The 24134-nt window shown below is 40.2% G+C and overlaps 1 protein-coding gene across 3 annotated transcripts in view; it reads left to right on the forward strand.

Annotated features, from left to right (window-relative positions):
• LOC128686162 (lysosome-associated membrane glycoprotein 1) overlaps positions 1-20297 on the forward strand; it is a gene marked incomplete at its 3' end in the record, with an annotated part of 34778 nt that extends 14481 nt beyond the window's left edge. For 2 of the 3 annotated variants that reach the window (XM_070083144.1, XM_070083145.1), the window contains 3 exon segments: positions 6664-7068; positions 10542-10666; positions 20093-20297. In XM_070083144.1, coding sequence (XP_069939245.1) covers positions 6664-7068; positions 10542-10666; positions 20093-20297 — 735 coding nt within the window. 3 annotated transcript variants of the gene reach the window in all.
• Between the last annotated feature and the right edge of the window lie 3837 nt (positions 20298-24134).

Consider the following 24134-nt stretch of genomic DNA (forward strand, 5'->3'; position numbering starts at 1 on the left):
AGTTATATTCTACATTCTCCTTCTGGGTACTCTTCTTGGCTAACGTATCAACTTTATCATGAAGGAGTAATCCAATGTTTGATGAGATCCATAGCAATTAATTGTACATTAATTCCTTTGTCCCTGATTTTTGAGTATCTATACCTGGCTTCTCCAATGAACATGTTGTTGGAGTCATTATATGAGTTAAGAGCATTCAGTGATGACATAGAATCAGTAATGATGATAGTCTCCAGTGTCATTAGTTAGCTTTATCGCCATTAGGATTGCAAACAATTCAGTTTGCAGTGTAGACGCCCAGTTGTTAATTCTTATGCCTAACTCAACAAGTTTATTATCGTTCTTAACTAGGGAGGTGGCAACAAGAGCAGATGCAGCCCTGCCAGAAGACTCCTGTTTAGATCCATCAGTGTATATAACTTGTGATAACTTATTACTACCAGCTAGGTGAGAAATTTCTTCTTGAGCAGTTGCTTTAACAAGTGATTTAAGGAAGGGATTACTAGCAATGAGCTTCTTGGGAGGGACTTGCAGGTATTTTGATATTAAATGAACACATCTTCCATGGAGGGGTGAAATGCTCTTGTTGTCTACAATGATACAGTTCATGCAGGTTATAAAACTTAATGCAATTGCACGTTTTCACAATCCATTGAGATCTGTGTATATTTACTTCTAGACACTTAGTAAGGTTCATTGTGACAGTGTCTGGTTCATTTCTTAACATTCTAATACCGAGTACAGTGTTAATCTCAACAATTCTATCACTATCAAAATATCGACTTGGATGACAGCCAATAAACTTACGCTTAACACTGACAAAACCTACTACATTATGTTTGGTAGCAGAGCAGGAGATGCGCAAATTAACATTAAGATCGACAACACTAATTGCCAGGCATAATGAGAGCAAATTCCTAGGCCTATACCTCGACAACAACCTGAACTTCAGCACCCATATCCAACGCATAACCAAAAAAGTATCCAAAACGGTTGGGATCCTCTCCAAGATACGATACTACGTGAACATCAAAATGGTATACAATACCGACAGGTTGGTAGGTAAGACACATAGGCAACAGTTAGGCAACTTTATTCCGAAACGTTTCGCCTACGGCCCTACACAGTAGGCTTCTTCAGTCGAATACAGAAAGTAGGCAGGAACAGTAGAGATGTGAAGACGATGTAATCAGTCCATCACCCTTGAAGTCGTAGAATTTGAGGTTGTCAGTCCCTCGGCCTGGAGAAGTTCAGTTCCATAGTCAGGAACTATCTAGTTCCTGACTATGTCAGGTTGTCAGTCCCTCGGCCTGGAAAAGTTCGGTTCCATAGTCAGGAACTATCTAGTTCCTGACTATGGAACTGAACTTCTCCAGGCCGAGGGACTGACAACCTCAAATTCTACGACTTCAAGGGTGATGGACTGATTACATCGTCTTCACATCTCTACTGTTCCTGCCTACTTTCTGTATTCGACTGAAGAAGCCTACTGTGTAGGGCCGTAGGCGAAACGTTTCGGAATAAAGTTGCCTAACTGTTGCCTATGTGTCTTACCTACGATACTACGTGCCGCAAAATGCCCTTCTCACACTATACCACTCACTTATTTATCCATACCTCACCTATGCTATTTGTGCTTGGGGATCAACTGCAGCAACACACCTAAAGCCAATAATAACCCAACAAAAAGCTGCAGTAAGAATAATCACTAAATCCCATCCCTGGCAACACCCCCCCCCCCCCCACTCTTCATAGACCTAAACTTACTCCCTGTTCAGTACATCCACACTTACTACTGTGCAATCTACATCTACAGGGCCTTAAACTCTAATATCAACCTTGACCTAAAACGCTTTCTTGATAGTTGTGACAGAACCCACAGGCATAACACCAGACACAAACATCTCTACGACATTCCCCGTGTCCGACTAAACCTTTACAAAAATTCAATGTATGTCAAAGGCCCTAAAATCTGGAATACCCTACCTGAGAACTCGAGAACTGCAGACACATTCATCACCTTCAAAACTACCATTAGAAAACATCTTATCTCCCTGATACACCCCATCAACTAACTACATGAATACCACCTGGTGGTTCACACTTACACTCACTCACCCATTTGACCATAAACAGAAATATTAATCTCAATCTTAAAATAATGAATCCTATGATACTCCAATACTGAAACTATGTACTGTGCCAAAACAAAAGCATTCACATTGCTAAACTCACAAACTAGTATTTAGTCACTTAGCCATAATACCAACTTACCTCATAATTTGTAATATTTTACAATTAAGAATAAAACTAAGTCTGCCCGAAATACCTAGCCATGCTAAGCGTTCTAGTGGTACACTCTGTAATCATTATTTTACTACATGTAAACCACGCAATAACCAAATTTCTGTAAACTCAGCATTGTAATCCTTATAGAGCATAAACTTTGAATTTGAATTATTGATGCGTGCTCCAATTTCTTTAAGAGAGCCATCACTCTGTACGACAACAGCAGCACTACCAGCTGCACCAGTGGATTGGTGAACAGAACCATCAGCGAAAATAATTTGCGAGAGTGTGTGCTGTGTGACTAAGTTATCAATACAGCTTAAGGCCTCATGTTTGGCTTCAAGGCGAAGTTTTGGTTGTGATTTAAGAAGTAGTTTGGGGGGAAATGGAGGAATGGTAGTTTGGAATAGGGTAATATTCCATGGAGCGGAGAAGTGCCGCTGTTGCCTTACTTGACATAGATCATGTATCTGATTCATGCGGAGGTCGGTTTCAGTTTTTTCGATCCATCTAGAGGAGTGTTCACCAGTGCTGAGGAAAGTTTGGAGGGCTTCTGTGCAGGGGTTTGAATGAGCTTGCCTGAGCATATTAACCCCAATTAGGATATTTCTTTCAGTAACACGATCTCTGATGCTTGGAATATCAAGTTCTTTTTGCATATTTAAAATTTTGGCAGTACGAGGGCATCCTAAAATGATCCTCATTGCTTCGTTCTGCAGTTTTTCCAGCCCTCCAAGCTTCCAGTCAGACACAAGAGCAAGTAGTGGCGCAGCATAATCAACCAATGATCTAATATAAGCAAGATACATCATTTTCACAATTTTAACATTAGCACCATACCTGGGGTGAAGCCCTGCCACAACTCTAAGTGCTCTTAGTCTTTCTTTGTTTTTATTTTATTATCACACCGGCCGATTCCCACCAAGGCAGGGTGGCCCGAAAAAGAAAAACTTTCACCATCATTCACTCCATCACTGTCTTGCCAGAAGGGTGCTTTACACTACAGTTTTTAAACTGCAACATTAACACCCCTCCTTCAGAGTGCAGGCACTGTACTTCCCATCTCCAGGACTCAAGTCCGGCCTGCCGGTTTCCCTGAATCCCTTCATAAATGTTACTTTGCTCACACTCCAACAGCACGTCAAGTATTAAAAACCATTTGTCTCCATTCACTCCTATCAAACACGCTCACGCATGCCTGCTGGAAGTCCAAGCCCCTCGCACACAAAACCTCCTTTACCCCCTCCCTCCAACCCTTCCTAGGCCGACCCCTACCCCGCCTTCCTTCCACTACAGACTGATACACTCTTGAAGTCATTCTGTTTCGCTCCATTCTCTCTACATGTCCGAACCACCTCAACAACCCTTCCTCAGCCCTCTGGACAACAGTTTTGGTAATCCCGCACCTCCTCCTAACTTCCAAACTACGAATTCTCTGCATTATATTCACACCACACATTGCCCTCAGACATGACATCTCCACTGCCTCCAGCCTTCTCCTCGCTGCAACATTCATCACCCACGCTTCACACCCATATAAGAGCGTTGGTAAAACTATACTCTCATACATTCCCCTCTTTGCCTCCAAGGACAAAGTTCTTTGTCTCCACAGACTCCTAAGTGCACCACTCACTCTTTTTCCCTCATCAATTCTATGATTCACCTCATCTTTCATAGACCCATCTGCTGACACGTCCACTCCCAAATATCTGAATACGTTCACCTCCTCCATACTCTCTCCCTCCAATCTGATATTCAATCTTTCATCACCTAATCTTTTTGTTATCCTCATAACCTTACTCTTTCCTGTATTCACCTTTAATTTTCTTCTTTTGCACACCCTACCAAATTCATCCACCAATCTCTGCAACTTCTCTTCAGAATCTCCCAAGAGCACAGTGTCATCAGCAAAGAGCAGCTGTGACAACTCCCACTTTGTGTGTGATTCTTTATCTTTTAACTCCACGCCTCTTGCCAAGACCCTCGCATTTACTTCTCTTACAACCCCATCTATAAATATATTAAACAACCACGGTGACATCACACATCCTTGTCTAAGGCCTACTTTTACTGGGAAAAAATTTCCCTCTTTCCTACATACTCTAACTTGAGCCTCACTATCCTCGTAAAAACTCTTCACTGCTTTCAGTAACCTACCTCCTACACCATACACTTGCAACATCTGCCACATTGCCCCCCTATCCACCCTGTCATACGCCTTTTCCAAATCCATAAATGCCACAAAGACCTCTTTAGCCTTATCTAAATACTGTTCACTTATATGTTTCACTGTAAACACCTGGTCCACACACCCCCTACCTTTCCTAAAGCCTCCTTGTTCATCTGCTATCCTATTCTCCGTCTTACTCTTAATTCTTTCAATTATAACTCTACCATACACTTTACCAGGTACACTCAACAGACTTATCCCCCTATAATTTTTGCACTCTCTTTTATCCCCTTTGCCTTTATACAAAGGAACTATGCATGCTCTCTGCCAATCCCTAGGTACCTTACCTTCTTCCATACATTTATTAAATAATTGCACCAACCACTCCAAAACTATATCCCCACCTGCTTTTAACATTTCTATCTTTATCCCATCAATCCCGGCTGCCTTACCCCCTTTCATTTTACCTACTGCCTCACGAACTTCCCCCACACTCACAACTGGCTCTTCCTCACTCCTACAAGATGTTATTCCTCCTTGCCCTATACACGAAATCACAGCTTCCCTATCTTCATCAACATTTAACAATTCCTCAAAATATTCCTTCCATCTTCCCAATACCTCTAACTCTCCATTTAATAACTCTCCTCTCCTATTTTTAACTGACAAATCCATTTGTTCTCTAGGCTTTCTTAACTTGTTAATCTCACTCCAAAACTTTTTCTTATTTTCAACAAAATTTGTTGATAACATCTCACCCACTCTCTCATTTGCTCTCTTTTTACATTGCTTCACCACTCTCTTAACTTCTCTCTTTTTCTCCATATACTCTTCCCTCCTTGCATCACTTCTACTTTGTAAAAACTTCTCATATGCTAACTTTTTCTCCCTTACTACTCTCTTTACATCATCATTCCACCAATCGCTCCTCTTCCCTCCTGCACCCACTTTCCTGTAACCACAAACTTCTGCTGAACACTCTAACACTACATTTTTAAACCTACCCCATACCTCTTCGACCCCATTGCCTATGCTCTCATTAGCCCATCTATCCTCCAATAGCTGTTTATATCTTACCCTAACTGCCTCCTCTTTTAGTTTATAAACCTTCACCTCTCTCTTCCCTGATGCTTCTATTCTCCTTGTATCCCATCTACCTTTTACTCTCAGTGTAGCTACAACTAGAAAGTGATCTGATATATCTGTGGCCCCTCTATAAACATGTACATCCTGAAGTCTACTCAACAGTCTTTTATCTACCAATACATAATCCAACAAACTACTGTCATTTCGCCCTACATCATATCGTGTATACTTATTTATCCTCTTTTTCTTAAAATATTGTATTGGCGACAAAGTCTTGTTACAACAGGTCCAAGTAGTGGAACCTCAAAGCCTAGATACCTGTATCTGATTACATATTCATATTAAGTAGGAGTCAACTCACTTATGTATTATTTTTTTCGGAGATTTTAGATAGTAATGACAAATTGGATAGAGACTTTTAGGTGATTGTCATATTCATGGTAAGCTATTAACATTCATAGGGAAGTGATTGTCATATTCATGAGTAAGTGATTGTCATATTCATAAGAAGCTATTGTCATATTTGTAGGGAAGTTATTGTCATATTCATAGGAAGTGACTCATATTCATGGAGCTATTGTCTTATTTATAGGAACTGATTGCCATATTCACGGGGATGTGTTGAGTACATAGGGGGTCATACAATGCTGGGGAATGGGAGGTACTCAGACTTAATACAAGAGCCTGAATCAGCTTCAGGGCACCTCTGTCCCCCCTCTGAAATGTCTGTGTACTAGCCAATTGCAGCCTTAATTAACATGCTGTCGATAGGCTTTACACAACCTTTCAAGGTAGGGGGCTGCTTTGATGCTGGTAAAGGACTCTTGATCCAAGTAACTGGAGCTACTGTTCCTGTCTTTGCATCAAACATGATAATTTCCCATTCCCAAGGTACTATTTTGCACTTCCCATTGAAAAATAATAATATTTTTACACCTAATTTTAAAGGACCCCAATGGAAATAAGTCACTCTGACTTTTTTGGGTTACCCCAGGTTCTCTACACATATGCTGCTAGACTTTTTTGGGTTACCCCAGGTTCTCTACACATATGCTGCTATGTATGATAATTCTATGTAACTGTATTTGTGTATACCTGAATAAACTTACTTATTGCAGGTGCGGCTGCTATATACACGGGACCCACCTCTGCCACGAGCCTACACATGAACACAACATTCACAGTAACAAATATATCCACCAAGCCAGACTTTAATCAGACAACCTATGCTCACTCACCTATTGAATATGAAACTCTCCAGCTGTCACTGAGTACTGAAGAGGAGATTCCGCTAGCATTGGAAACGGACGATTTAGAGAATGCAGAGAGAATCAATCCTGGGCAGACTGGAAAGACTACCAAAGAGTCATTACAACAATATCAACTTGTGAAAAAGAGTGACCTCAAGGATGATAGCGGCGACAAGGAAGAAAAGTCGAGTGTTGAAAGAAATAAGAAAGACCAAGATAGTAACAGCAGGGAAGATGAATATGAAGAATTACCAGTGCCTATGGCCCAGACAGGTGAGCCACCATTTTTTATTTCTCACAGTAAATAGTTATATATAATGAGTCTTCTTTAGATATCCCAGAGGGATACCTTTAATATAGGTGCCTAATTTTTTCTTCCTTTTTTTTCATTTACAGTGAGAATGGTTCATCCAGTCGATTTCAGATTTTCAGTGTCGGTATACTGTAACTAAAAAAAGGTTCATGTAACTATTGCCATGTACAGGTACCCTCTGGTCGATTTCACATATACGTATACACCATTCTTTTGAGTTTTTTTTGTGAGCAATTACTTTAGAGAGACTTGTGATGGGCTTCAACTTTCTACACAGATGTATCCTACTTGGACAAACAGGATTATTATTGGTACAGGTACCATCTGACTTACGACCGAGCTTGGTTCCGACCAACCGATCGGAAGTCAAAATGGACGTAAGTCGAACCTTACTACTGAATATCAACATCACATTTTTGTAATGACTTTATTTTGTTTTTATTCTGGTACATGTATTTCATTTTTAACATTACTTTTTATGCTGTTTAGTACTGTATTTTATACTGTAAGGTTTATGATAAACACTGTGTACAACACAAACAGTTGTTTATTTCCCAGAAATTTGGCATACAAAACACGGTCGTAAGTCGAGTGGTCGTATGTCGAGCAGGTTGTAAGTCGGATGGTAGGTGTATATAGGTGCCAATTTTATTTTTAAAATGGTGTGGTGTAACTTGAGTATGCCTCTTCTGACAGCTTCACTCTTTAAAGGCTGATGTATATTACAGACAAGATAGTCTCTGACAAGTTTAGGCTCTCTAAATGAAGAGTTTTAAGTTGTGCCACCTGAGGAGCTATGTTTATTGTGCACCCCATACTCATCCTGAGTGGTAGTGCAAAAAGAAAAAGATTACAGAGGTCACACTGTGTCTGTCAAACCCCACTGAGCATTGTTACATCACTACCCCTCAAGGGAGGTTCCTTGATGCTGGTGAGGGGCTCTTTATCTAGGGATTTGGATCTGCATTCTGGTTCCTGAATTGAGCCTGAATACCTTCCATCCTCCTCCCCCCCCACATGTGCTGTATAATCCTACTGGTTTAGGACTCCCCCATGATTATAATAATTATAATAATGTTACATCACTAGAAAGAAATATTAGCCATTTTGTATTTTATAATTACTTTATATAGTTGTACACTATAATGAGATAAGGAATACAGTCTCATAAACTTGATATCTTATTACCACTAATTTTTTCTTTACAATTTCTTCATGTAGTTCTTGTACACAGTACAGTAAGGAATACAATATCAAAAAAATTATATCTTATTACCACTAATTTTTTGTCAATTTCTTCATATAGTTGTACACAGTACAGTAAGGAGTACATACTATCTGAAAAAAGTGATACCTTATTACTACAAAAGTTACATTAGTCATGACTGGGTTGCATTCTCTCTAGACAGTTTATCTAGTCAATGCAAAAAAAAATTTAAATTTTATTAAACAAATTGGTTTTCATTTAGTAACTGGATTTATTATATTTAGGGAAGTCTCAACCCACTGGGGTCATACTTTTCCTGTGGAATGGGAAGTAATCAGCTTCAATCCAAGGGGAGAACAGATCCAATTCCTTGGATCAAGAACTCTCACAGCATCAGGGAGTAAAAGAATCATAGCCTAACAATATCTGGCTAACATATCCTCTTATATTATGACTTTGGTGTATTTATTTTATAAATTTAATTTAATAATTCTTTTGAATATGGGTTAGTGGCCAGTTTCAGTGATGGCTGGTGACAAAATTTATCTGGGCTAAAATTTTGGGTGATTTTTAATATAATATTGTTGGATATTGTCGCATTCTTGGAGAAACAAAACTTTTATGGGTCATGCAATACATGGAAAGTGGGAAGTAGTCAGTATTAATCCAAGGAAGGGGATGGTAGCTTTAATTCCTTGGATCAAGAGCCCTTCACTAGCATCAAGTCAATTCCTCCCTCCTTCCCTTGAAAGAGTGAATGCTGGTACTGTAACACCTGTGATATACCTGTGGCAGGTTTTGAGTTTTTCTACCCTTGCAGCCCAATCAATGGACAGGCTTTGCTGTTGATTGTTCAACCAGGCTGTTGCTGTTGGCATTGCACTAGCATAAATAACCATCACAGCTTGGTTGATTTTGCACTTGGCACAGAGGTAATGAACCAGTTTTCTCTTGAAAACTTCTACACTTGTTTAGGAAATAGGTATGTCCTATATTTGCTGGTAGCAGGTTAGAGACTACTGCCCATAGTGCCCATGCTTTTCACTGGGTCTATTTTGCACTTCCTCCCGCCCCTCAAGGGAGGTTCCTTGACGCTGGTGAGGGGCTCTTGTTCTAGGGAAGTGGATCTATGCTCCAGTTCCCTGAATTGAGCCTGAATACCTTCCATTCCCCCCCCCACGTGCGCTGTATAATCCTTCGGCTTTAGCGCTCCCCCATGATTATAATAATAATAATAATGCACTTCGTCCCAGCTCCCATGTTTTTCACTCTTGCATGTGTGTAGATTTGGGACTAGGTCCTCAAGGGTCTTCCATGTATTAGATATTCTTCACCCCAAAGGCACATTCCAAATACTACGTACTTTGAGGTATTCCCAGTAGTTTAAGTTTACAGGCAGTAAACAATATCTGTACCTTTCCCAACTGATATTTTCCCTCTCTTGAATGGAGCTGTCAGCAATGAACAATATTATAAACTAGATAGCACAAATTATTTTAATGGGAAATTTTTACCTAGCACCCGAGTTGAGTCATGTAAAAAAAAAAGAGGTAAAAGCAAGATATATCAATCTTAAAACTGCGAAAGTTCAGGTAGGGATTTTTTTTTTAAAAGTTGTGACCCAGTGGTAACATGCTAACCTCATCTATAGGCTCAGCCATCCAGTGCCCATATATGCACTCTCTATATTGCAAGTTCACACTAGTGTGACATTTGTAATTTCTTTTGACAGAGATGGTGGGTCAAATAAATATACATCACCTCTCCAAAGTTGACTTCTAGAAAAGCATATTAATATTTTATTTACATGAAGTGGTAAACCCATAAGCTATTCTTTTGTAGAACCATGTATCATGTCAAAATAAATTTATTATTATTATTATTATTATTATTATTATTATTATTATTATTATTATTATATGCACCTGAGAAATGGAAGGTAATGAGGTTTGATCCAGGGAAGGTTGGGGAAGAAAATAAACAATATAGATTTTATTTACTCTTACTTGGGAGCAGAAGCTACAGTGAACCATTATCACAACCTTCAAGAGAGGTTTCTTGATGCCCATGAGAGGTTCTTGATCCAAGGAATTGAACCCAATCTCTCTCTGGATTAAACCTAATGGGCTTCCAGTCACCCATGCACTGCATAATTGCTAGAGATTTACTGTAGCTCTTCCCCCATGAATGCAATAACAACCAGCATCACATGTTTTATATTTTAAGCTGTGGGCTACACACGTTCTGATGGGACCTACATTGTCAATGATGAAGACGGTGTTGGCTGCATAATGGCCTACTTTAAGTCGAAGGCTACTATATATTACCCAGATACCAAGGGTGACTATAAGGTAAGGATGGTAGGAAGGCAAAATACCTTCATTAGACAAAACTTCACTCAAAAATCAACTTTTTCAAGCTCATCTTTGAGCGAAACATTTAATAAATAATTGATCTGCTATCATTATAGTAGTATTATTAGTATAGTAATAGTATTATAGTAGTAGGTTGATAGACAGCAAGCACCCAGGGAGGTACTACTGTCCTGCCAAGTGAGTGTAAAACGAAAGCCTGTAATTATTTTACATGATGGTAGGATTGCTGGTGTCTTTTTTGTCTCATAAACATGCAAGATTTCAGGTATGTCCTGCTACTTCTACTTACACTTAGGTCACACTACACATACATGTGCATGTTTATGTATACACACTCATCTGGAGTTGACCTGGAGAGAGTTCCGGGGGTCAACCCCCCCTCGGCCCGGTCTGTGACCAGGCCTCCTGGTGGATCAGAGCCTGATCAACCAGGCTGTTACTGTTGGCTGCACGCAAACCAATATACCAGCCACAGCTTTTATATCCATGGATAAGTGGAATAAGAATCTTTCCTCTGTAAGCCATGCGTGTTGTAAAAGTCAGTTAACCTTAAACTGTCCAAACGTAGATCTATGTTTGTGCGCGTAGCGCTCCAACCTTGATTTTTCTCCATAAGAAACAACGTAAAAAAACGTAGATCTACGTTCGGAGCGCTACACGAGCAAACGTAGATCTACGTTTGGACAGTTTAAGGGTTAAAATGCTGGGAACAATGGGCTAGTAACCCCTTTTCCTGTATAGCCTACTAAGAAGAAAAAGAAGAAAACCATCAAAGTGGGATGTTTGAATGTGCATGGATGTTGTGCGAATGATATGAAAGAGATGATTGTGGATGTTATGAATGAGAAGAAGCTGAATGTCCTGGCTTTAAGTGAAACAAAGCTGAAGTGGAGTGGAAGAGTTTCAGTGGGGAGAAATAAATGGGATTAGGTCAGGGGTTTCAAATAGAGTTAGAGCTAAAGAAGGAGTAGCAATAATGTTGAAGGATAAGTTATGGCAGGAAAAGAGGGAATATAAATGTATTAATTCAAGGATTATGTGAAGTAAAATAAAGGTTGGATGTGAAAAGTGGGTTATAGTAAGCATATATGCACCTGGAGAAGAGAGAAGTGTAGAGGAGAGAGAGAGAGATTTTGAGAAATGTTGAGTGAGTGCATGGGGAGTTTTGAGCCAAGTGTGAGAGTACTTGTGGTTGGGGATTTCATTGCTGAAGTGGGTAAAAATATTGTGGAGGGAGTAGTAGGCAAATTTGTGGTGCCAGGGGTAAATGAAAATAGGGAGCCTTTAATTGAGCTATGTGTAGAAACAGGTTTGGTAATAAGTAATACATATTTTATGAAAAAGAGGATAAATAAGTATACAAGGTATGATATAGCACATAATGAAAGTAGTTTGTTAGATTATGTATTGGTGGATAAAAGGTTGATGGGTAGGATTCAGGATGTACATGTTTATAGAGGGGCAACTGATATATCGGATCATTATTTAGTTGTAACTACAGTTAGAGTAAGAGGTAGATGGGACAAAAAGAAAATGGCAACAACAAGTAAGAGAGAGGTGAAAGTGTATAAACTAAGAGAGGAGGAAGACAGGGTGAGATATAAGCAACTATTGGCAGAAAGGTGGGCTAGTGCAAGTATGAGTAGTAGGGCGGTTGAAGAGGGTTGGAATAGTTTTAAAAATGCAGTATTAGAATGTGGGGCAGAAGTTTGTGGCTATAGAAGGGTGGGTGCAGGAGGAAAGAGGAGTGATTGGTGGAATGATGAAGTAAAGGGTGTGACAAAAGAGAAAAATTTAGCTCATGAGAGGTTCTTACAATGCAGAAGTGTTATAAGAAGAACAGTATGTGGAGAGTAAAAGAAAGGTGAAGAGAGTGCAAAGGGAGAGCAGATGATAAAGTGGGAGAGGCACTGTCAAGAAATTTTGCAGAAAATAAGAGCAAATTTTGGAGATAAACAAGTTAAGAAAGCCTAGGGAATGAATGGATTTGTGAGTTAAAAACAGAGTAAGGGAATTAGTTGATGGGGAGCTGGAGGTATTGGGTAGTTGGCGGGAATATTTTGAGGAACTTTTAAATGTTGATGAAGAAAGGGAGTTGGTAATTTCATGCACTGGCCAAGGAGGTATAACATCTTTTAGGAGTGAACAAGAGCAGGATGTGAGTGTGGGGGAGGTGCAATAGGCATTACATAGAATGAAAAGGGGTAAAGCAGCTGGAACTGACAGGATCATGACAGTAATGTAAAAAGCAGGGGGGATGGGATATAGTGTTGGAGTGGTTGGTATTTTTGTTTAATAAATGTATGAAAGTGGGGAAGGCACCTAGGGATTGGCAGAGAGCATGTATAGTTCCTTTATATAAAGGCAAGAGGGAGTAGGATTGTGGAAGAGCAAGGAGGCTTTAGAGTGGGTAGGGGATGTGTAGATCAAGTGTTTACATTGAAGCATATATGTGAACAGTATTTAGATAAAGGTAGGGAAGTTTTCATTGCATTTATGGATTTAGAAAATGCATATGATAGAGTGGATAGGGGAGCAATGTGGCAGAAGTTGCATGTATATGGAATAGGTAGTAAGTTACTAAATGCTGTAAAGAGTTTTTATGAGGATAATGAGGCTCAGGTTAGTGTGTAAAAGAGAGGGAGATTACTTCCCGGTAAAAGTAGGTCTTAGACAGGGATGTGTAATGTCACCATGGTTGTTTAATATATTTATACATGGGGTTGTAAAAGAAGTAAATGCTAGGATGTTGGGGAGAGGGATGGGATTAAATAAGGGGGAATTAACTACAAAATGGGAATTGAAATTACTCTTTGCTGATGAGACTGTGCTTTTAGGAGATTCTAAAGAGAAGTTGCAAAGGTTAGTGGACGAATTTGGGAGTGTGTGTAAAGGTAGAAAGTTGAAAGTGAACATAGATAAGAGTAGGGTGATGAGGTCATCTTCAAAAAGGTTGGAGGGAGGGGTAAAGGAGGTTTTGTGCACAAGGGGCTTGGACTTCCAGCAAGCATGTGTGAGCGTGTTAGATAGGAGTGAATGGAGACAAATAGTTTTTGGGACCTGACGAGCTGTTGGAATGTGAATAGGGTAATATTTAGTGAAGGGATTCAGGAAAACCAGTTATTTTTATATAACCAGACTTGAGTACTGGAAATGGGAAGTACAATGCATGCACTTTAAAGGAGGGGTTTGGGATATTGGCAGTTTGGAGGGATATGTTGTGTATCTTTATACATATATACTTCTAAACTGTTGTATTCTGGGCACCTCTGAAAAAACAGTGATTATGTGTGAGTGAGGTGAAAGTGTTGAATGATGATGAAAGTATTTTCTTTTTGGGGATTTTCTTTCTTTTTGGGGATTTTCTTACTTTTTGGGTCACCCTGCCTCGGTGGGAGACAGCCAGCTTGTCGAAAAAAAAAAAATTTACTCATCTACATGGTAGACTATGTGGGTCCAAAGCATCTACATACTGCCTAGATACTGGGGGTGGGTGACAAGGTAAACAATGCAGGTAGGTCACATAGTCCCTGGGGGAAAGGGAGGTAATCAAGTTGGATCCAAGGAAAGCAACAGTCTCACTTATCATAAAGTCACTAAAAAATAAGACAGGAAACCTAAATAACTTGCCACCACTCAAGTACTAAAAGGCTGTTCCTGTTCTGTCACCCATTATTGCAACTCTTTTTAAAAAAAATCAGCGGAATCTTGAACTTTCCCATCCATACTCAAGACAGCAAGGGTTACCCTGACCCTCAAAGGAGGTGGTCCAACTGAAGTGAATAACTATAGTCCTGTATCAAACTTGCCCTTACTATTTAAAATCTTTGAAAAAATAATACATAAGTGAGTTTACTCCTACCTAATATCTCACAATATACGTACTTAACCCCTGCCAGTTTGGGTTTAGGCCCAAAAAAAGTATGAATGATGCAGCTAAACAAATGCTCAAGCTGCTGTATGTAGTGCTTGAAAAAATGAATATCCCCTGGGGCTCTTCATATACCTGCAGAAAGTATTCGATATAGTGGACCACAGTATCTTGCTCCTTAAACTATAACATTATGGGGCCATGACATACCCTCAGGTGTCCCGTAGCTTGATTGCTAGCACACTCGGTTCATACACTGAGGTCTGGGGGGGGTTGATTCCTGGTATGGGTAAAATAGTTAAAATAGGTACCTAGGTGTTAGTTGACTGGTGTGGATCATATCCTGGGGATAAAACTGATCTAATTTGTCAGAAATGCTTGGCATTTCTGGCCTGCATACCTTGTACATACATGTACTTGTAGAAATAAGGATTATTATTATTTTTTCAACACACTGACCATCTCCCACCGAGGCAGGGTGACCCAAAAGAAGAAAGGAGTACTTTCACCATCATTCACACATAATCACTGTCTTTGCAGAGGTATGCAATAGACACCAGTACGTCTTCACACATGGTGTAACCTCAGTTACTCAACCTGTAGCTGTTGGAGTGCCACAGGGCAGTGTCCTTGGCCCTCTGCTCTTTCTCATTTACATCAGTGATCTCCCAGTGCATCTTCTTAAACCTGTTCTATTCACAGATGACTCTACTTATGTCTTCTCCCACTCAAACCCAACTACATTAGGACCCCTGTATCCATGATTTCGAGTTTCCGTAGTCTCAGTTATCCACACTTTACCATGGCCAGAAAATAACCCTTAATTTTGCTTACTAATGACCTCGAAGTGTAAAAGTAGTGATGCTGGCAGTTCTTCAAAGCCAAAGAGAAGCTGTGAAGTGCTTCCTATTGGTGAAAAAGTACTAATTCTTGACTTATTGTACATAATTTATCAATTAAACTTTATCATAGGTGTGTATATAACTAAAAAATGCCTAATACAGTGGACCCCCGGTTAACGATATTTTTTCACTCCAGAAGTATGTTCAGGTGCCAGTACTGACCGAATTTGTTCCCATAAGAAATATTGTGAAGTAGATTAGTCCATTTCAGACTCCCAAACATACACGTACAAACGCACTTACATAAATACACTTACATAATTGGTCGCATTCGGGGGTAATCGTTATGCGGGGGTCCACTGTATATAGGGTTCACTACTATCCATGGTTTTGGCATTCATGGCAGGACCTTGGAACATATCCCCCACGGATATAGGAGTCCTACTGAATGCTTAGTAACACTGTTAATGATGAGCTACTAAAATTATTCATGTGGATGATGACTAACAAACTCACTCTCAATATAGACAAAACCTACTACATGCTGTTTGGAAACAGAGCCTAAATATCCAACTTAACATATTGATCAATGGTTCCCCCATTATAAGAGACACTGAGGGAAAACTTTTAAGTTGTCACCTTGACTGCAATCTTACGTTTCAGACCCACATCCAACATATAACCAAGAAGGTTTCCTAAACAGTGGGCATCCTTTCCAAAATACAGTACTATACAAAAAATACAAAATTTTGATTTCTTTGCAAAGGTTACAATGTATAATTTAAATTTTATAAAAGAAAGCCACTAGCATGCCTGAGCATTTTGGGCAGATTAATCTTAATGTTTACAAACTTAAAGCTATAAAGTGGTTATGAAGTGTTAAATTTTTACTATTAATTATTTTACCTTACTAATATAGAGAGGTAGCCAAAAGTTTTGTAACTAATAAGATTTATAATAGTGAGGTAGCAAGAAACAAATAATAATATTACAATTAGTACATTTTACAATGTTACAACAGTACAATTTTAAGCATGTATTAATGTTTTAGATTGATCAAGTGGTCCTAAGTTTTTTTGGATGTTCTGAGTCATTTCAAACTGGTTGAATGATTTATTATATTGTTGGTATAGTTAATTTTGGGAGAAGAGATGATTTTTAAGTACAGCCTTGCCTCACTTAGCGATGTACCCTTTTACCGATGACTCGGACTTATGATGGGCTTTTTGACCAGTATGCATACCTAAATGATGCATATTAGAGCTGATTTCCTCTATTCTGTTTATTACAATGTGTATACAGAGCACTACTGTACATGTATAAACATTTAAAAATATACCAGAAATGTTATAAATGGTGCAAAGGTGGCATTAAAACAATACCAAAGATGGTTGACACAAACCCACTACCATTATAATATGCTCCTCACTTAGCGACAAATTCGTTTACCAACGTGGTCTTAAGAATGGAACTCCGTCACTAAGTGAGGAGAGGTTGTGTAGCTCTTAATTGATTGGCAGGCAGGGGACCCTTTGCTGATTTAGGTATTGAATTCCAGATCTTGGAACCCTTTATGTGTATTGCATTTTTGCATATGGTGAGATAGTCACGAGGGATGTCAAAGAGAGTTTTGTGCTTTGTGTTGTGCCTGTGTATTCTGTTGTAGCTGTCAAGGAGAAGCTTGAGAGAAGGGGTTGTATTTTAGTTTAATGTTCTATACAGTATATATAGTAGGCACAGTATTATGAGTGCATGTTTTGCACATTAAGTAAATGCAAACTCTTGAAACTCTTGAAGAGTGGTGGGTTATGTTCTCTGGTGCAGGAGTTAGTGATCATCCGCACAACAGCATTTTGTTGGGTTATTAATGGTTAAAGGTGATTATACACAAATAACCCGCACATAGAAGAGAGGAGTGGTTTGTCGTAAGCTCCTCTCTTCCATGTGCGGGTTATTTGTGTATCGTTCCAGTCACGGTATTGTGCCTTTTTTTGTTGTTTAAGGTGATTAGTCGTGGTAGATCCCCAACCACAAATACCATAGGTGAGGTAAGGGTAGATTAGAGAGTGGTAAATAACAAAAAGGCACAATACCGTGACTGGAACGATACACAAATAACCCGCACATAAAAGAGAGAAGCTTACGACGACGTTTCGGTCCGACTTGGACCATTGACAAAGTCACACTGTGTGACTTTGTCAATGGTCCAAGTCGGACCGAAACGTCGTCGTAAGCTTCTCTCTTTTATGTGCGGGTTATTTGTGTAGAGAGTGGTATAGTGTAAGTAGTGCCGTTTGGGGTATATAGTATCGTATCTTCGAAAGGATGTTTACAGAGTAAAGTCCAAGGCAGCTATGGTGAAAAGCTCTGTTCCACAAGGCACAGTACTCGCTCCCATCTTGTTCCTCATCCTCATATCTGACATAGACAAGGATGTCAGCCACAGCACCGTGTCTTCCTTTGCAGATGACACCCGAATCTGCATGACAGTGTCTTCCATTGCAGACACTGCAAGGCTCCATGCGGACATCAACCAAATCTTTCAGTGGGCTGCAGAAAACAATATGAAGTTCAACGATGAGAAATTTCAATTACTCAGATGTGGTAAACACGAGGAAATTAAATCTTCAGAGTACAAAACAAATTCTGGCCACAAAATAGAGCGAGACACCAACGTCAAAGACCTGGGAGTGATCATGTCAGAGGATCTCACCTTCAAGGACCATAACATTGTATCAATCGCATCTGCTAGAAAAATGACAGGATGGATAATGAGAACCTTCAAAACTAGGGAGGCCAAGCCCATGATGACACTCTTCAGGTCACTTGTTCTATCTAGGCTGGAATATTGCTGCACACTAACAGCACCTTTCAAGGCAGGTGAAATTGCTGACCTAGAAAATGTACAGAGAACCTTCACGGCGCGCATAACGGAGATAAAACACCTCAATTACTGGGAGCGCTTGAGGTTCCTAAACCTGTATTCCCTGGAACGCAGGCGGGAGAGATACATGATTATATACACCTGGAAAATCCTAGAGGGACTAGTACCGAACTTGCACGCGAAAATCACTCACTACAAAAGCGAAAGACTTGGCAGACGATGCAACATCCCCCCAATGAAAAGCAGGGGTGTCACTAGCACGTTAAGAGACCATACAATAAGTGTCAGGGGCCCGAGACTGTTCAACTGCCTCCCAGCATACATAAGGGGGATTACCAACAGACCCCTGGCAGTCTTCAAGCTGGCACTGGACAAGCACCTAAAGTTGGTTCCTGACCAGCCGGGCTGTGGCTCGTACATTGGTTTGCGTGCAGCCAGCAGTAACAGCCTGGTTGATCAGGCTCTGATCCACCAGGAGGCCTGGTCACAGACCGGGCCACGGGGGCGTTGACCCCCGGAACTCTCTCCAGGTAAACTCCAGGCTATATGATAGTCAAGATGTAGCCATTAAAATTTTTCCTCAGTGTGTCTTGTAATGGGGAAACCATTTATCAGTATGTTAAGTTGGATATATAAAGCTCTATTTCCAAACAGCATGAAGTAGGTTTTTATCCATATATACTCCAAACAGCACTACTTACACTATACCACTCTCTATAGAATTTGTGCTTGGGGATCTACTATGACTAATCACCTTAAACCATTAATAACCCAACAAAAAACTGCTCTGCGGATGATTACCAACTCCTGCGCCAGACAACACACCCTTCAAGAGTTTGAACTTACTTAATATACAAAATATGCACTCATATGTATGTGTATATATTTTACATATTTTTTTTAACATGCTGACTGTTTCCCACCAAGGCAGGGTGACCTAAAGAAAAGAAACACTTTCGCCATCAATCACACTATCGCTCTCTTGCCAGAGATGCCTAGATATTACAGTTAAGATGTTCTTCTAAACAGCAAATATCCCAAACCCCTCCTTTAGAGTGCAAGCACTGTATTTCCCACCTCCAGGACTCAAGTCTGGCTAACTGGTTTCCCTGAATCCTTTCACAAAATATTACCCTGCTCACACTCTGACAACTTTTCAAATCCAGAAAACCATTTGTCTCCACTTGCTCCTGTTTAACACACTCACACATGCCTGTTGTATGTCCAAGCCCCTTGCACACAAGACTTCTTTTATCCCCCTCCCTCCATCCTTTCCTAGGATGACCCCTATCCTGCCTTTCATCTACTGCAGATTTATATACATGTACCTTCCAAGTCATTCTATTTTTCTCCATCCTCAACAACCCCTTCTCAGCCCTCTAGATAATACTTTTAGTAACTCCACACCTAATCTCCAGACTATGAATTCTTTGCATAATAGTTATGCCACACATTGCCCTGAGACATGACATGTCCACTGCCTCCAACTTTTTCCTTGCTGCAACATTCACAACCCATGCTTCACACCCAAATAAAAGCATTTGGTACCACTATACTCTCATGCATTCCCTTCTTTGCCTCCATTGATAATGTTCTTTGTCTCCACAGATAATTCAATGCACCACCCACCATTTTCCCTTCATCAATTCTATGGTTTACCTCGCTTTTCATATACCCATCTGCTGACATGTCCACTCCCATATATCTAAACACATTTACTGCCTCCATACTCCTTCCCTCCAATCTAATATCCAGTTTTTCCGTATCTAACTTGTTTGATACCCTCATCACCTTACTCTTGGCAGAATATTCGGGTGTCTCCAGTGGATGATGCAAAGGTGTCTGGTATGTGCGACCGGGTAGGCCAGGTGTCTCAGATGGATGTATCATGGTCATCCTATGTGCTATCACTCCGCTTCGGCTTAGATGATCTCTCTGATTCCTGGTTTGTTTCTAGATTCAGCCTCACCTACAACCTCACTGATCCTGACTTCACAGATGCTGCTCCTGGTGAGTCTGAGAATTTACTGTGCATTCAGTATAACTTGAATTTAATGCTAGGTAGCATTTAAGACCTCTTACACTGTATTAGTCTGTGTGATATCAAACGCATTATATATAGTAAATTCTAGAGTAATAAAGAATGCTTGACAACGGAAATTGTTAATGTGTAAAATTAGCTCTCACAAGTAGTCATTGGTAGGTAGACAGCAACCACCCAGGGAAGTACTACCGTCCTGCCAGATGACTGTGAAACAAAAACCTGTAACTGTTTTGCATGATGGTAGGATTGCTGGTTTCTTTTTCTGTCTCATAAACACGCTAAGATAACAGGGATATCGTGCTACTCCTACTTACACTTTGGTCACACTTCATAGACACGCACATGCATATATATATATATACATACATCTAGGTTTTTCTCCTTTTTCTAAATAGCTCTTGTTCTTTTTTATTTCTTCTATTGTCCATGGGGAAGTGGAAAAGAATCTTTCCTCCGTAAGCCATGCGTGTCGTATGAGGCGACTAAAATGCCGGGAGCAATGGGCTAGTAACCCCTTCTCCTGTATACAATTACTAAAAAAGAGAAGAAGAAAAACTTTATAAAACTGGGTTGCCTAAATGTGCGTGGATGTAGTGCGGATGACAAGAAACAGATGATTGCTGATGTTATGAATGAAAAGAAGTTGGATGTCCTGGCCCTAAGCGAAACAAAGCTGAAGGGGGTAGGAGAGTTTCAGTGGGGGGAAATAAATGGGATTAAATCTGGAGTATCTGAGAGAGTTAGAGCAAAGGAAGGGGTAGCAGTAATGTTAAATGATCAGTTATGGAAGGAGAAAAGAGAATATGAATGTGTAAATTCAAGAATTATGTGGATTAAAGTAAAGGTTGGATGCGAGAAGTGGGTCATAATAAGCGTGTATGCACCTGGAGAAGAGAGGAATGCAGAGGAGAGAGAGAGATTTTGGGAGATGTTAAGTGAATGTATAGGAGCCTTTGAACCAAGTGAGAGAGTAATTGTGGTAGGGGACTTGAATGCTAAAGTAGGAGAAACTTTTAGAGAGGGTGTGGTAGGTAAGTTTGGGGTGCCAGGTGTAAATGATAATGGGAGCCCTTTGATTGAACTTTGTATAGAAAGGGGTTTAGTTATAGGTAATACATATTTTAAGAAAAAGAGGATAAATAAGTATACACGATATGATGTAGGGCGAAATGACAGTAGTTTGTTGGATTATGTATTGGTAGATAAAAGACTGTTGAGTAGACTTCAGGATGTACATGTTTATAGAGGGGCCACAGATATATCAGATCACTTTCTAGTTGTAGCTACACTGAGAGTAAAAGGTAGATGGGATACAAGGAGAATAGAAGCATCAGGGAAGAGAGAGGTGAAGGTTTATAAACTAAAAGAGGAGGCAGTTAGGGTAAGATATAAACAGCTATTGGAGGATAGATGGGCTAATGAGAGCATAGGCAATGGGGTCGAAGAGGTATGGGGTAGGTTTAAAAATGTAGTGTTAGAGTGTTCAGCAGAAGTTTGTGGTTACAGGAAAGTGGGTGCAGGAGGGAAGAGGAGCGATTGGTGGAATGATGATGTAAAGAGAGTAGTAAGGGAGAAAAAGTTAGCATATGAGAAGTTTTTACAAAGTAGAAGTGATGCAAGGAGGGAAGAGTATATGGAGAAAAAGAGAGAAGTTAAGAGAGTGGTGAAGCAATGTAAAAAGAGAGCAAATGAGAGAGTGGGTGAGATGTTATCAACAAATTTTGTTGAAAATAAGAAAAAGTTTTGGAGTGAGATTAACAAGTTAAGAAAGCCTAGAGAACAAATGGATTTGTCAGTTAAAAATAGGAGAGGAGAGTTATTAAATGGAGAGTTAGAGGTATTGGGAAGATGGAAGGAATATTTTGAGGAATTGTTAAATGTTGATGAAGATAGGGAAGCTGTGATTTCGTGTATAGGGCAAGGAGGAATAACATCTTGTAGGAGTGAGGAAGAGCCAGTTGTGAGTGTGGGGGAAGTTCGTGAGGCAGTAGGTAAAATGAAAGGGGGTAAGGCAGCCGGGATTGATGGGATAAAGATAGAAATGTTAAAAGCAGGTGGGGATATAGTTTTGGAGTGGTTGGTGCAATTATTTAATAAATGTATGGAAGAGGGTAAGGTACCTAGGGATTGGCAGAGAGCATGCATAGTTCCTTTGTATAAAGGCAAAGGGGATAAAAGAGAGTGCAAAAATTATAGGGGAATAAGTCTGTTGAGTGTACCTGGTAAAGTGTATGGTAGAGTTATAATTGAAAGAATTAAGAGTAAGACGGAGAATAGGATAGCAGATGAACAAGGAGGCTTTAGGAAAGGTAGGGGGTGTGTGGACCAGGTGTTTACAGTGAAACATATAAGTGAACAGTATTTAGATAAGGCTAAAGAGGTCTTTGTGGCATTTATGGATTTGGAAAAGGCATATGACAGGGTGGATAGGGGGGCAATGTGGCAGATGTTGCAAGTGTATGGTGTAGGAGGTAGGTTACTGAAAGCAGTGAAGAGTTTTTACGAGGATAGTGAGGCTCAAGTTAGAGTATGTAGGAAAGAGGGAAATTTTTTCCCAGTAAAAGTAGGCCTTAGACAAGGATGTGTGATGTCACCGTGGTTGTTTAATATATTTATAGATGGGGTTGTAAGAGAAGTAAATGCGAGGGTCTTGGCAAGAGGCGTGGAGTTAAAAGATAAAGAATCACACACAAAGTGGGAGTTGTCACAGCTGCTCTTTGCTGATGACACTGTGCTCTTGGGAGATTCTGAAGAGAAGTTGCAGAGATTGGTGGATGAATTTGGTAGGGTGTGCAAAAGAAGAAAATTAAAGGTGAATACAGGAAAGAGTAAGGTTATGAGGATAACAAAAAGATTAGGTGATGAAAGATTGAATATCAGATTGGAGGGAGAGAGTATGGAGGAGGTGAACGTATTCAGATATTTGGGAGTGGACGTGTCAGCGGATGGGTCTATGAAAGATGAGGTGAATCATAGAATTGATGAGGGAAAAAGAGTGAGTGGTGCACTTAGGAGTCTGTGGAGACAAAGAACTTTGTCCTTGGAGGCAAAGAGGGGAATGTATGAGAGTATAGTTTTACCAACGCTCTTATATGGGTGTGAAGCGTGGGTGATGAATGTTGCAGCGAGGAGAAGGCTGGAGGCAGTGGAGATGTCATGTCTGAGGGCAATGTGTGGTGTGAATATAATGCAGAGAATTCGTAGTTTGGAAGTTAGGAGGAGGTGCGGGATTACCAAAACTGTTGTCCAGAGGGCTGAGGAAGGGTTGTTGAGGTGGTTCGGACATGTAGAGAGAATGGAGCGAAACAGAATGACTTCAAGAGTGTATCAGTCTGTAGTGGAAGGAAGGCGGGGTAGGGGTCGGCCTAGGAAGGGTTGGAGGGAGGGGGTAAAGGAGGTTTTGTGTGCGAGGGGCTTGGACTTCCAGCAGGCATGCGTGAGCGTGTTTGATAGGAGTGAATGGAGACAAATGGTTTTTAATACTTGACGTGCTGTTGGAGTGTGAGCAAAGTAACATTTATGAAGGGATTCAGGGAAACCGGCAGGCCGGACTTGAGTCCTGGAGATGGGAAGTACAGTGCCTGCACTCTGAAGGAGGGGTGTTAATGTTGCAGTTTAAAAACTGTAGTGTAAAGCACCCTTCTGGCAAGACAGTGATGGAGTGAATGATGGTGAAAGTTTTTCTTTTTCGGGCCACCCTGCCTTGGTGGGAATCGGCCGGTGTGATAATAAAAAAAAAAAATAAGTAGTCATTGCTGATACATAACTAGTAATACATTACTTTATAGGCTGCCAGGTTACAC

This window comes from Cherax quadricarinatus, chromosome 9, assembly GCF_038502225.1.
Source record: "Cherax quadricarinatus isolate ZL_2023a chromosome 9, ASM3850222v1, whole genome shotgun sequence".
Taxonomy (NCBI): Eukaryota; Metazoa; Arthropoda; class Malacostraca; order Decapoda; family Parastacidae; genus Cherax; species Cherax quadricarinatus.